We start from the raw sequence: 15,276 nt of genomic DNA, 5'->3' as shown, positions 1-15,276 counted from the left end.
TGGCAATTTAAGGCCCTTATAGCCAAAGTAGCAGATGTGTAAATCTTGTAGTATCTGTCTGGCTTAACACGAGCTGGAGGTAAAGAGCCAGGGGTCAGACTAGACTCGACAACATATCATCTACAATGTCAAACACAGGTGGAATAGCTAGAGGCCTGTGTTGAGGAAGTAAAAGGAAATCTCTGAGCCTTTTCTTAGATTCCGAAAAATCTTGTCACTCCCAGTGGAAGTGCTCCCTCATGGTATGCAAGATTTCCCCAAAAGAGTAGTCCTCAGAAGGAGAAGTTGAAGGAATTGAATCTTCGGCAGAATCCTCATAGGGGGGGACGAGAATATTCCTGATAAGAAGAGGAATCAGAAGAAATAGAAACCTGATCTGAAGATTCATAGTCTGTCTCTTGCCTAGGCCTCTTATCAGGAGGGGGGATGGGAACCCCTGATCAAGTTGATTAAGTCTTCGGTCATTTTGAACATCTGTTTTTTGGGCATGGAGGCCTGTCCTTGTGGCTGGTGAACTTGTTTCTTTGCCTTTAAAGGTGTTTTAGTCTTTGAAGTCTGTTTAATATATAATTGTTTAGGTCTGAATACACCCTCAGAAGCAGATGCCTTCTCAGCGGCTCTAGACTCATCTGAGGGAATAATCTCCGAGGCTCCAATACCTTGAGTTTCCAGCGGCCTGGCCGACTCCACGTGGGAGTCGGTAGCGGCCTGCGACTCTAAAGTAGCGGGCGTCAGGGGCTGCGAAAGCGCCTCACTGAGAACTGGCGACTTGCTTAGGAGAAGCTTCGTCATCAGTTTTGGACCTCGGTTGCCTTTCTTTTTCTTTGCGTTTTTTGTGAACTCCGGTAGTCAGATGGTTATATGACGACATTGTATAATTAAACCTTCACCCAAAACAGCTTAATACCAAATCGTACAGACGCATAATAGTGTGCTGGTTAAATCTAGCACAAAATCAACAACTAGCAACGTTGTGGTCAGGACCTAGGCAAGGAATACAGTAAGAATGAAAGTCCTTATGAGGTATTTGCTTCCCACAAGAAATACAATTATTAACTTTTTCTGACATCGGTCTGGAGCAAGAAAAAAGTTTCCCAACGGGGTACTTAGCTTTTAATGAAGACTTCGGATCTGAAACTCGAACACGAAAATCTCAGGAGTCAGCCGACCGGCACTTGCGAACTGCTTCTGCTTCGGGCACCGTGCGGCAAGAAAGACTGAATAAAATGGCGTCGGCTGCATCTTTCATACCCCTGACGACCTGACATCAGGGAAGAGGCGACAGCAACCGATGCAGGACCCAAGACTTTGGAATTCAGGCCGACTGAGGGCAACCTGCCAGCAGGATAACCCAAATGTAACGACTGCAACAGTGAAACACAAAGAACATCGGACTGAAGCCAGTGGGGGATACAATTCAGGCCAACCTTTGGGCTATCTGCTGGCAAGACATTCTAAAGAGGAGGGATGAAACAGTGAACAATGAATACCTTGGGTCACTACTGGAGTCACTTGACTGAGGCATCACTTCTCCCCAACCCCCCTCCTTTTTTTGAGTGGTGGTGGTGGGGTTGATAATCAGCCATACAAACCTGAAGGCCATACAACATAGCAACTTATCCATGGCAGGTGATGGGCCTTTGTTGTTCAAATAGGTCTGTATGAATCTTTGGCTTTAAAATCCTGACAATCATCACAATTAGAAACACCATGGTTCAGGCCAACACAATAAGCACATTTGTCATGGAAATTTAACATGAATCTGTCTCTTGTAGACACTTGCTATGTTTGGTGAAGTGATCAAGCCCTACAACTTCATGTGGGTGAAATACCATATTGACATCTGTTAAAAGGAAAAAGTAGAAAATACCACTCTTATGAAAAAGGACAAAATAAAGATCCTTAATGGGGTATGCCAAAAGACTAATGGATGCTTTGTTCTGGTGCATGAACTATACAATCAGCAAAGCAGCAAGAATGAACAGATGACGAGTATGGATGTCTTCTTTATGCCAAACACATAAGATGCCCTAAGCAAAGATTACATCAATCGGGCCAGATGCTGGATACCAGCTTGCAATGCAGTTTCCAAAGCCCGCACAAAGAACATATGGATGGTGCAAAGGGGTAAGCAAGCTTATATTATCACAGCAAATGTCAGGGACATGGAACAATCGCCGAGCACAGGAACTTCTAGACGAGGAGGAACAGCAGCAGATCAGATGGTGTAGTGGTATGTTGCTGTGATTGTAGAGCACAACATCCCAGGTTTGAGACCTGGCAGGGCTGATTATTTGGGTTGGGAAGGTGGTCTAATGGTTAAGGTGTTTGCCTTACAAACACAAGGTGTAGGGTTTGAGTCTCACAAGGGATAACTGGCTAGGCTTAAAATGGCTAGCAAGGGCAGTTAGCCTAGTACTAACCTATGAACCTATGAGGAGGGGAGAAGGAGAACAAAAGAAAAAGAAAGAAAAATACTGAATGCTAAATATTGAAGAATGAAATGAACCACTGGAATCGATATCAAGGAGACTCCTCAATGGCATATCAAAAGGTAGAGTGTGGCTGATTCAATTACAAACAGAAGGAGAAACTTTAGCTTTCCTGGTAACTGTAACTGGCACTTCAAGTCTGATACCAGTGTACTCCACAAGCTGGAGTCAAATGGCTGCAAGGGACACTGCAACAGCAATAATCAAAAAATACACATTCAATTTCAAGGTCTTCATGGTCCAATCAATCACCTACCTGGTGAACCATTAAGGACTGCACCTGACGTTTAAGAACCTGCATTCTACCTGTTGTGACCACAGACCGGACATCTGGCACCACACTCTCACTCAGAATTTCACTGATAAGCCTATGGTTTCTCTGGAAACGAGCAGTAGCTGTATGCTTCATAGAAAACCCATCATCAAAATCTACAAAATAAATGCACAAAATTTATTTTTTTTTGCATAAGTCATAAAAAGGAAGGCACAATACTAAACTGTCCAAATAAAGTGAATACATAAAGAAAAAAAAATCGTTCAAGCGACTACTATTTCAAGTGATCTCTATATGTATTAGAAAATAAAAATTTGTACGCAACATTTTACATGAGACAAGCACTCACTACTCTATGAAAAAAAGTACAGTTGTGTTGAGAATAACACGGCTCTAGTGGAAGGAGAACTTACATAGTGAAGCCTATGTTTCCTACAGAAACAGAAACAAAACTCCATGCAGTGGCTTAGTGCCAAGTGTCTCCAACCATGCCCTTTGAACAGAATTGATCTGATTGGCTCATCACCTTACTACTATATTGAGAGGATCCTAGCTGTTCATGTTCTGGACAAAGCAAAGAAGGCTTCCTTGTCCCTTACTCTGTGGGTTTTAGTAAAAACAAAGCTGGCTCACCACTTTGAGCATAAAGGTAGTGACTAGTACAAAGGGTGACTCTCCTTGTGCAATATCAGAAAATGTTCTTCATATATTAAGCCTTCAAGCTCAGACATCCTTCCGACAGATGTTATGGCTACCAATACAGTTTTTGAAGAGAGGTACTTTAGTGGAGCTGTAGGTGCCCGTTCAAAGGGCCAGTGCCAATTTCTCAAACACATAGTTGAGATCCCATGGTGGAGCAATTTCCTTTTTGGGTGGTCTGAGATGAAGTGCCCTTTTAAGAACCACCTTACTGGTAGAGAGAATACAAGTGAAGCGCTAAAGACAGGTAAGCTGAGAAAGACTAAGGAAGGTGATTTCAAATAGACATACGAAAGCCTTTGCCATCTCTCTCAGCTTTGTAAGTAAAGAACAACAGATGACTTAAGGTCATGGTTTCTGGCAAGGTTTCAAACACCTAATCTTTTCCACCTAACTGCATACGGCTTCCTTATGTCTGGTTTCAAACATACATCCTACGCAATGCATGAAAAAGTACAGTTTTGTACCTACCATAAATGTAGATGTTCGAGGATCCACATTGCTGCAGTCCTAACCATTGGGTAGTCCGCTGTCCAGTCGGCCCGAATACCAAAGTATATGGCTGACGTCGGTCAAGGCGCATTAGACTGATGTCAGGACGTCAGGGTACTAATGCGCATGACCGACGTCATATCCTCAGTCTTTTCTTGCCCCAGATGTCAGAAGACCCTAAAAAGACAAGGCCCAAACCAAAAAACCAAAAAACCCTGCACCAAACATATATACAATATATACAAATGTACAAGAGTATAACCTAACCCACACCAACACCCCTAAACACAGAGGGGAAGGAGGGAGGGTAAATTGGACTGCAGCAATGTGGATCCTCGAACATCTACATTTATGGTAGGTACAAAACTGTACTATGTTCTTCATTCCACATTGCTGCAGTCCTAACCATTGGGTAGAATCCCAAAGCAGAGTTAAGGGAGGCTGGCAAATCATAAGGAAGCAGGAGCTGTCAACATGCCTTGCAAAATAGCTGTGGCAAAACCAGCCCTAGATTTAGAGTAGAGAGGAAGATGGTAATGCTTAGAGAAAGTATGCACTGAACTCCAAGTAGCTGCCTCCAAAATATCCTTAGTTGCCACCCCTTAGAAATGCTGTAGAAGTGGCAGTAGCCCTAGTGGAATGAGGCCTAATCCCAGCTGGAATCTCCTTGCCATGATGGGAATAACAAAATGAAATGCAAAACCCAATCCACTTAGAAATAGTTTGCTTAGACACAGGCTTGCCCTGAGAACTCAAAGCAAAAGAAACAAACAACTGCTGAGACTGCCTGAAATCCTTAGTCCTGCTTAAATAATAACGCAACTGCCTATGTACATCTAAAGTGTGCAAAATCTTTTCCCCTTATTTTGGGGATCTGCATAGAAGGTAGGCAAATGAATAGTTTGGTTTAAAGCCACACTAGAAACCACCTTAGGCATAAAGGAAGGATTAGTACGTAATGACACCCTATCCTTATGGAAAATCAAAAAAGGCTCTACTGCCATAAGGGCCTGCAACTCAGAAACCCTTCTTGCAGAAGTAATAGCCAACAAAAAGCAGTCTTCCATGACAAGTATTTCAATTCAGCAGTAGCCGCAGGCTCAAAGGTTGTAGAGTAAGTTTTTCCAACACAAAATTGAGATCCCAAGCAGGAGTAGGAGCTCTCATGGGGGTCTTATATTCTTTGCCCCTCTAAGAAACTGCTTGAACAAAGGATGTGAAAACAAAGGTGGGTCACAATCATAGTGAGCTGAAATTGCTGCAGCATGAATCTTAATGGAAGAGAAGGACAAACCTTTGTCCAATAACTCAGTAAGATATTGAAGAGCCACACTCAAATTAGGCTCAGAAATCTCCAAATTCTTTGCTGCACTCCAAAATAAAAATCTCTTCCATTTTTCTGCGTACACCTTCCTTGTACTAGGTCTTCTGGCTTCCATAATCACATTTAAAACTTGTTGAGGAAGTTGAGACCTGCTGTGTTTCAGAACAGAATATGCCAGGCTGTTAGATGAAGAGAGTGAAGCTTGACATTGAGCAGGTGACCGTCCTTCTGAGATAACAGATGTGGAATCAAAGGCAAAGGCCATGGAGGCTTCCTTACCAGACTCCTTAGTAGTGGGTACCAGTGTTGCGAGGCCAATCTGGAGCTATTAAAATCATCCTTGGCTTGTCTTGTCTGACCTTTAGGAGCACCTTTGGAAGAAGAGGCAGAGGTGGAAAGGCATACACATGAAGATTTTTCCAACTGAAAGAAAGAGCATCCACTTTCCAAGCTGTGTGATGAAACCCTTTGTGCAAAACTTTGGCAGCTGGTGGTTTAGTGGAGAAGCGAACAGATCTATGTCTGGAGTTCCCCATGACACTGTCAATTTCTGAAATACATGAAGATCCAGTTTCCACTCGTGGGGATCCATGATTTGTCTGCTTAATACATCTGCTAAGGAGTTCTGTGCTCCCGGCAGAAACCTTGCCTGAAGAGTTAGTTGCAAGCTGAGCGCAGTTTCCCATAAAATCATTGCTTGCCTGCATAGAGGATAAGAATGTGTTCCCCTTGTTTGTTGATGTACCACATGACAGTTGTGTTGTCTGTTAGAATCAACACCTGCCCTGGAAGAAGTAACTCCTTGAAAGCCATTAATGCAAACTGGACTGCTAACATCTCCTTCATGTTGATATGTAGATGCTGAAGTCTGGCAGGCCACTTGTCTTGTATCCACTTTCCATTTAGATGAGCTCCCCAAGCAATGTCCGAGGCATCTGTCGTTAAAATCTGACTCGCCTCTGGCCGGGTCACAGAGAGTCCCTTGTTTAGGTGACATTCCTGAGCCCACCACAAAAATTCCTTTTGAATGCAAGGTATGATTTGAATGACAGTGTCCAAATCCTGGCAGTGCTGTGTCCACACATTTTTGAGATACCATTGCAGCTTCCTCATATGCAGTTTGGCATTGGGAAGCACCAGAATACAAGATGCCATGAACCCTAAGGCTTGAAGGACTGTCCTTGCAGTCAGCCCGGACTGATGAGATAGTTGATGGAAGTAACTGGAAAGATTCTTTTGTTTGTCCGGGGTTAAAAGGCCATCTGGGCTGCTGTATTCAGTCTCACACCCAAAAGCACATGTCTTGAGAGGGTACTAGACTGGACTTTATTTCGTTCACAGAATACCCTAGGCATCTTAGCACTGCTATGACATATTCCAAATGCTGTAGAAGGTCTTCCTTCTCTTGAGCCAGAATCAGGCAGTCGTCCAAATAAGGATAGATTTGAATTCCTTTTAGCCTGAAGTAAGCTATCACTGGAGCCAGAACCTTTGTGAATACTCTGGGCGCAGTAGATAAGCCAAAGGGCAATGCAGAGAACTGATAATGAGAATTTCCAGCTCACGCAGATACTTTCTGCAACTTAGTCTTATAGGCACATGAAGGTAAGCTTCCTTGAGATCTAAAGTTACCATCCAGTGATCTTTGCCCAGCAGAGGTAAAAGCTGTTGTAACGTCAACATTTTGAACTTGGGAATGTCCAGATAAGTGTTGAGGATAGATAAATCCAAAATTGGTCTCCACGTGTTCCCCTTCTTTGGTACTAGGAACAGGCGAGAATAAAATCCTAGGCCCCTTTCTGGTATAGGGACTGGCTGAATGGCCCCTATTTGGAGTAGCAGAGAAATTTGCTTGTGAGCCTCTTTCCTTTGTGGAGGAGGAACGTCTGGCATGCCTTTGAAAGGGGGCAAGGTATGGAAATAAAACCTGTAACCGTGGTGAATGATATCCAAAACCCATCTGTCTTGAGTAATTAAATCCCAATTTTCTTTGAAAAGAGACAGTCTTCCTCCCAAAGGAGCTGCCAGACGAGAATGAACTGGCAGCTGAAAAGGCAGGTCATTGGGTCTGTTTACGAAAGGACTGACCCCTGCCCTCACCAGAAGTCTGAGCAGGAGAACTCCCTGTTCTAGGCCTAAAAGAACCTTGAGCTCTGCCCCTACCACGTCTAGACCTACCCCTAGACTGGGAATCATAAACAGGATATGTCCATCCCTTAGTAGGCCAATTTCTGCTAAACTTTGGAGGCTGCACCTGCAAAAAATCTTTAACAGTCTGCATAGATTTAGCCTTGTCCTCCATTTTCTTTAAAACTGCTTCCACAGGCGAACCAAACAACACATCAGACTGTAAAGGAGCATCCAAAATCCTTGTCTTAACATGCTCAGCTAAATTCTGATCCCTCAACCAAGCGTGCCTGCGAAGAACAGAACCAGTGGCAGCCACCCTCGAGGAGGCCTGCACAGCATCAAAACCACATTGCAAAGAATGCTTACCCACTTGTTCAGACACATGAACTAAATCCAGCAACTCTTTACACTCAATACCTTCCGCTAGAGCATCCACCTTAGATTTCAATTGTGAAAGAAGGTAATTTTGATATTTTAGCATGTGAAACTGACAATTCAACGCCCTCATGGCTAAAGTGGAAGAAGTATACACTTTCTTTCCCCATCTATCCAAAGCCCTTGCCTCTTTATCAGAGGAACAGGATTTTTAACAACCGAGGCCTTAACACCCTTAGGCCCCTGAGAAACAATTTCTGGGTCTGCCCTAGGACTCTTAAAAAGATACTTATGAGCTTCAGGCACCCTATAGTACCTATCAGGTTTAACAGGGGCAGGAGGCAAAGAATCAGGGTTCAGGGAAGCCTCTGCAAAAACATCTTCCACCACATTCAACACAGGAGGTATAGCTAAGGGCCTATGCTGGGGTAAAAACAAAAATTCCCTAAGCCTCTTCCTGGAATCAGAGAAATCTTGGCCTTCCCATTTAAAATGCTCCCTCATGGAATGCAGAGTCTCTGAAAATGAAAAATCCTCAGGAGGGGAAGCTGAAGGAGTAGAATCATCCACATCAGAATCAGAATAATGAGGAAACTCCTGCAAGTCTTCAGCCGAAGACTCAGAAGCCTCTGAACACTGTTCAAAACTCTCAAACTCAGGCTCCACCCTAGGCCTCTTATCAGGAGGGGGCATAGAACCTCTAATCATAGTAATCAAATCCTCTGCCATTTTAAGCATATGTTTCTTAGGCACAGAACCCGAAGTGCTAGGAGAAGCCCCCACTGAAGCTAAACTTGGCCTACCTCTCAAAGAAGTCTTGGAAACAGAAGGAGAGGCTCTAACTACCTTAGGAAGAGAGGGAAGAACAGTTACCTGAGAAGCCCCCTCAGCCTGGCCTACCTCCTGAGAGGGCACATCCTGTAACAGTAAAGTCTCTGCCTGAGACTCCCCAGAAACTCCTGGCAAAACTTCTGGCTCCACTAAGCCTTCTAAAGAACCGACGTCCGGGACTGCGGTTCTTCAACCCTAGGCTTTGCTGCTTTGTCCTTGCGCTTTTGGATTGCGGGCGTCGGAGCATCCGGCGGCATTTTATAATTACAACGCTTCCCAAACACTAACCTGGCACAGTCTAACCTTCTCTTAATAGTGCGTTTGTTAAATCTAGCACAAGAGCGGCATCCAACAACGTCGTGCTCAGGCCCTAAACAAGGTATACACAAAGTATGGTAATCCCTATGAGGTATCTGTTTCCCACAAGAAATACAGTTATTCACTTTTCTGACATCCGGTAAAATACTGAGGCAAGAAAAAACCAAAATGTTCCCCAACGGGTACCAGCCAACTTTGATTCGGTCTGAAACTCCGACTTCAGAAAATTTCAGAACGCCAACCTGCACTCGCAAAACTGCTTCTGCATCGGACCATGCGGCAAAAAAGACTGAGGATATGACGTCGGTCATGCGCATTAGTACCCTGACGTCCTGACATCAGTCTAATGCGCCTTGACCGACGTCAGCCATATACTTTGGTATTCGGGCCGACTGGACAGCGGACTACCCAATGGTTAGGACTGCAGCAATGTGGAATGAAGAACATCATGGCTGAAAGCGATGTTATTTGACATTTATTTTCTGAGAAAGTCAGACTGGGCAGAAAATGCCCATTTTCAGCAGAAGCCCAGGGAGAACAGCTCCACAATCACAAGCTTTCAAGAATCAATTACAGATATTTTAAAGGAGAACGCCACCCAAAAGTTAAGTTTTCCTTTCCAAACAGTGTTTTTCCTTCCATGTAATTTAACATCAAACCCTTCACATACAGAAAAACACCATTTAATAATTATGTTTGCATTTTTTTCTTGCATTTGTCTCATCTGTTACATCACATCAGCTAAATAGCACAGTAGTCAAGTTAGGTCAACTATCCCAACACAGCCATTAAGAAAACAATGATACTTAAAGGAAAACTCTACCCTACAACTAAAAAAATTTTTTTTTTCACACACTGTTTTCTGACCTATTTTAACACCTCAAAATCAAGTGCTTTATTTGTAATTTTAGCCCGTTTTCCACAACATGGCTACCAAAGGGGCTTGAAGTATCAACTGATCTTGTTCTCCCTAAACTCTCTCTCCCATAATACTTAGTACAACTCATGCCAGACATAAGGAAGTAACTTTGAATTCCCATGCCACTGACATATAATGGGATTTGGGACGGTCACAGTTATTTTCTTTACCCTCTGTAAAAGGACTACTTCTTTTCTGTCTCTAATCATCCTCATTTATGTTTGGCTCAGACTTTTTTTCCCCCTCTATACTTAGAAGTTATCCAGCTACAGCCAGAAAAGTAGCTAAATTGCTGGTCTTTGTTCAGTGTCTTCTTTTGTAGTCTAACATGAATTGACTCTGCAAGGGTCTCAATGCAGTGACAGTTTTAACACCTCTGCAGTAGTGTGGGGGAGGGGACTCTCAAATAGAAAGGGTTTAGGGAGAACACGATCACGTTGATATATCAAGCCCCATTGGTAGCCATGATGTGGAAAACAGCCTAAAATTACAAATAAAGCACTTGGGAGTGACTTTTGAGGTGTTAAAATAGGTCAGGAAACAAAGATAAAACAGTATTTAGTTCTAGGATGGAGTTTTCCTTTAAATGTGCCTTATCCGTTACGTTACAGATTGCCAGCATCACATTTCAGACAAATAGTGTAACCTGAAGTCTGAACAAATGTAAGGATTTCAAGCTTAGTATTCAGATGCAAATGTCTTTCCCTTTAATAACTCAGTGCCACAAAGAACGAGAGCAAATATGTTCATCTAGCTCTTCTTACTTACTGTCACCACTATTTTGCATTTTTTCTACACTGTAACTTTTGTAAAATTGCATGTTTCTTTTGGGAGTGTGAAAAGATAAACATCAACGACTTTAATTCTAGCTGCAATAATTAAAACAGCCCAAGTAACAACTATAAATCAGGGGTCAGATTTCTCACACAGACATAATGAACTACAGTTATTTGGAAAAGAACAACTGACTCAGCGATATTTTCAAGCCTGTCATTCAAACATTCCTTAAAATGTTGCAACACAGATGGCCACAATAGCTCTCAAGTGTACCTCATTACAAGGAATGTACCTCATTTGGGGTCTTAAAAAGTGCATGTTCCTCAAAGTTCCACATTGAAAGGGTCTGTCACACATTCAGTGTTAGGAATTTTTTAACTGCTAGCCATGGGTAAATAGAAATTAATCATATTAATTTATTAATATATCTTTTTTATAAGTAAAACCAGCATATTTTAGCCGAAATATGACCTTCCTAGTTGAAGTTGTTAGTAAGCCATTAGTATGTGTTCCACATTTTGCCCAATTCTCACACATTATGAGAGCTAGTGTTCCTCATTTTGGAGGAAGGAGGTTGTGAGCTATGATGGCCATAATGAAAAACAATGGAAGCACAGTTAATTAAAAATGGGAATTCATGCTGACAGTGAACAGTAAAGTCCCAGCAATGTTGTAAACTGATGAGAGAATGCTACAGTAAATGATCTCATCATAAGGATAGCCTTCTTTCCCTCTAACATGACATCAAGAAGGTGAAGGCATTGACTGTAAAACAAAATGTTAGCCATGGCAACCCTCCTTCAGATCATTTTGCGGTATAGTGAATTAGAAAATAAAAGTAACCACTTACTTTCATACAAAGGCATTAGCAATGCCGAAAAGTTAAAAATCAGCCCCCAAAAAATTTTCTTCCAGTTTTTGGGTGTGGTTCTCCTTTAAATCACAAACTATCATGTTACACTACAAAATATGGGAGTGAAAAAAGGTTGTAATGAGAAAAACAGATTTGTTTCATAGTGATAGTGGAGTGCAATGAAAAACAACACGAGTTGGAGAAAATATGTGAGGAAAAACTCACTAGTCATATTTTTTACATAGATTAGAAGCAGATAAATGAGACCAGTCTAATAAGATGTTTAAGAGAGATATTAGAGATTGCACGATTAGAGACCGTGAGGGGAAACTGAGCAATGTCTTAGTATGAGAGAGGGTGTTCACATTATGGTTATAGAAGAAAGCAAGGACGGAGAGAAAAGAAGATTATAAGGAGTGCAGGGTAGGGTGTTTTCAGGTAGCTTAGGTGAGTAGGGAGGAAAGCAGTAAAGGAAAAGTCTGCAGAGAGAAAGTAGATATGGTAAGGTAGTGGGAAAAACAAAAAGGAATGAAGCAGAAAGTAAGAGGGTTGTGAGGTGTGACTTTAGGTTAAAGGGGTGAGTGAAGTACAACGAATGCTAAATCAGCCATACTGTTTAGCCTTAAAAGAGTTTTGACTTTGGGGTGCAAAAAGGATGCATTCTTCTGAGTGGAGGCAACAATTAAACTTAGCAAGGGAAAGAACTATTGTAGCATGGGCTAAAAGGAGCTGTACAGTATTTTTTATTTTTTTTTACCCATCTACTATCTTCAGTAATACTTTGGGGACCGGGGGTATCTGAAGGTAAGTAATCTGAAACAGACCCACTATTTTTCCTGGTTCCTGGAGCTGCTGCCCTGCAGCAAACTTTCTGTGGACTTGCCCATTCTGTGAGCAAGACAAAAAGGTCAACTTCTGGCACACCCCAACTGTGTATGAGATCTAAGAATATATCTGTTTTGATTATTAACCTCTGGGGATCTGGTTCTGATTGCAACCTACTTAGCCGGTCTGGTTCTGTTACATAATTCTTCTGGCTTGGGATGTATACTACCCCAAGGGTCAGACTGGACTCTTGGGTCACTACCCAATCTTATGCTGCCAGCCTGAAAAGTACGAACAAATGGGTGCTCTGCCACACATCCATGCTGATGTAGATTACTAGGGTGATATCTGTGAAGACGTGCACCGGGCTCATTTTCTAGATTTGTCTGAATGTTTTTAGGGCTAGAACTTCAGCCTTCATCTCTTTTCTGTTTATGTGACCCCCCCCCCATCCTGTCCCACACACCCTGGATTTTTAGAATCTCCTTAAGCCCTCACATTTATGTCTGAACTGTCTCTGGTAAGGGTCTGGGTCCATGGGCCAGCTTCACCAGGGCTCCTGACTGAAGGTACATCTGGATTTTCCACCATGACATTTTTTTTTTGGATACAGGATAAGAGAAGTATTGTAGCATCCAAAAGGTTGGAAAGTGTTATCACTTATTTCTAATGTACCACTACAATTTCTTCATAGTGTCTCGCTAGTGCTGCCATCAAAATGCATAGCTGCCACATACATCAGAATCTTGACAAATTCTCGTCATAAAATTTCTCACCAACAGTCTGAAGGAAATATGACGGAAATAGGACCTTCTCTACAGGCAGGAAAACATTCTGCTATGTTATAATCATAATGTTCTCAAGAGTATTTTCTTTGCAGAAGTCAGATGAGACTTGCAGAGGCTGTGGGGAAAGATCCAGTTGAGTGAAACAGGTTACTGCACACACACTAAGTTCTTCTACAGAGACTGCCTGAATCAGTCAGTCAAACAAGACTGAACAGATGTGTGTATCCTTCGTTCTGCAAAAGACAATTGCTGGAGCCATGCACTCTGTGAATAACCTGCATGTAGTAGCAATGACAAATGGTGAAGTGACAGTGGAGTTTCACCTACAAAAACAAAGATATTGAAGGGAGACATCCTTTACATCAAGCTGGTCATTAGGCCTGAGGGAAGGGAATACATGCAGCAAAATGTTTTGTAAGGGAAGCACTGTGCACTGGAATTAATAAATACTTCAGTCTTTAAAGGTCTGAGATAGGTCTACAAAGTATTTCTATGCAAAGCAGTCCTTTGTAGAACCACGTGCCCTCCCCTCCAGATGCCCTAAGGCTGCCATTTGTGGCAGATCCTCAAAGCAAGTAAGCCACTAAATTAATTTGCTTCTCTTGGAACAAACGAGAAGAAAGTTTGTAACTATGTCCGAAAATGTTCATAACCCACATTCTCTGACCTATCTTCTCAGATTCCTCTATAAATAAACTTAAATAATCCCTACTTGTCAGGGGGCAGAAAGAAGGGTCTTTCGTTCTGGGGTACAGAGGGTTGGGGTGGCATTTTCTGGAGGGAGCAGAAGATGCGGTTATCCTTGATGTTTGAATTATAAAAGGATGAGGAGTGACACCCTTACTTGCAAAAGCAAAGCTCATTAAATCCTGAACTAATTGGAGTAAATTCTTGGATGAGGTCTGGGTAACAGGATAGGCTGAGGATATGCTTGGTCTAAGCTTAAATCAAGCTAGAATACGCTGGAGGTTTTGGTGTCCTGTACCCTGGCTTTTCAAGAAGAAAGGGGGGATACTTCCCTAGAAGTTTTAAGTATACAGGAACATGCTGAAGCCCTCAACACAGTCTCCAAGAACCTCCTTTTGACTAATAGTAAAAGGATACCGCACTCTTGATGAGCAAGAAACAGGCAATGGCCACAGAGACCACTAATAACAAACATCACAATATTTTTGGCTTGAGGGAGATGGCATAGTAGAGGGGTTGCACCAGTGTCCTTGGTTAAAACCATCTCCAAGGATAGCTGCTGCAAATGTTCCTTTGGGCCCAGTGCCTTCAAAACTAGGAAAACTCTCATACTCACCATGGCCGCTCATTCCTCCTTCAGGCATTTTCTAGACTGTTTGCGCTTATGTGGGAGGTTCTCTGAGACCTTGGTCAACTCCATGGTGGCACGTGCCCATGCATGCACTCAGTACCCCCCACCACCACCACCACCACCAAGTAATGTAGTTCCAGAGAGTTAACTTGATGACAGATTTTTCCTTGGAGGTAAACCTTACAGAATGCAGCCACCCATGAGAGTTCTACTGTCAGCCTATACCACACACAACATCCTGCTGTCCTAGTGGGAGTTAGTAAACTAAAAACAAGAAAGTGGAAAAATAAAACTGTGGATGCACTCCTGCAAGCAAAATTCCAGAAGCGAAGACTGTAACAGTCTTAAATTCTACTATAAAGTCAGCATTAAACCAATTTTACCTTGTAATATTCTGCCTACATTCTTCATTAAATCTAACATTTTGTGCACAGACCTGCTTCATAAAAACAGCAGCAATTTTACAATTACAGTAGCACTACAAGTCATTTACAATGTGGCAATCTCACATGGGTTGACCTGGTTTAATGGTCGCAGCATCTGGAGATAAGCAGACAGGCTAGTCTCCACAGCAATGAAATGACAATCAAAAAATAATTACTTAAAACGAAGCTCACGAAGTAAGCTTTGTCAGAATGAAAACCTTAGAATTTCAAAGAAACAACAGAAATGCATCAGACAGGTATGTACACTCAAAATCCAAGAATAAAAGTTGTGCAGAAATGTAAATGCTATGAACGTGTGCATTTGGCACATGACAAACTTACTACCTACCAAGATAAACTAGTACAGTAAAACCATAGGCATAGAAAACAAAGTAGACGAGCTCTTCCTGGCCTAGTCTGCAAACTAATCAAGCCC

At 42.3% G+C, this 15,276-nt stretch overlaps 1 protein-coding gene across 3 annotated transcripts in view; it reads right to left on the bottom strand.

Moving 5' to 3' along the window:
- SMARCE1 (SWI/SNF related, matrix associated, actin dependent regulator of chromatin, subfamily e, member 1) overlaps nt 1-15,276 on the bottom strand; it is a 970,790-nt gene that overhangs the window by 530,289 nt on the left and 425,225 nt on the right. For all 3 annotated transcript variants that reach the window (XM_044055001.1, XM_044055002.1, XM_044055003.1), the window contains one exon: nt 2,749-2,921. In XM_044055001.1, coding sequence (XP_043910936.1) covers nt 2,749-2,921 — 173 coding nt within the window. The remainder of the gene's footprint in view (nt 1-2,748; nt 2,922-15,276) is intronic.

The sequence above is a fragment of the Protopterus annectens genome, chromosome 13.part0 (genome assembly GCF_019279795.1).
Source record: "Protopterus annectens isolate FY-2018-M chromosome 13.part0, PAN1.0, whole genome shotgun sequence".
Classification (NCBI taxonomy): Eukaryota; Metazoa; Chordata; order Ceratodontiformes; family Protopteridae; genus Protopterus; species Protopterus annectens.
This window is presented reverse-complemented; position numbering and strand designations above follow the sequence as displayed.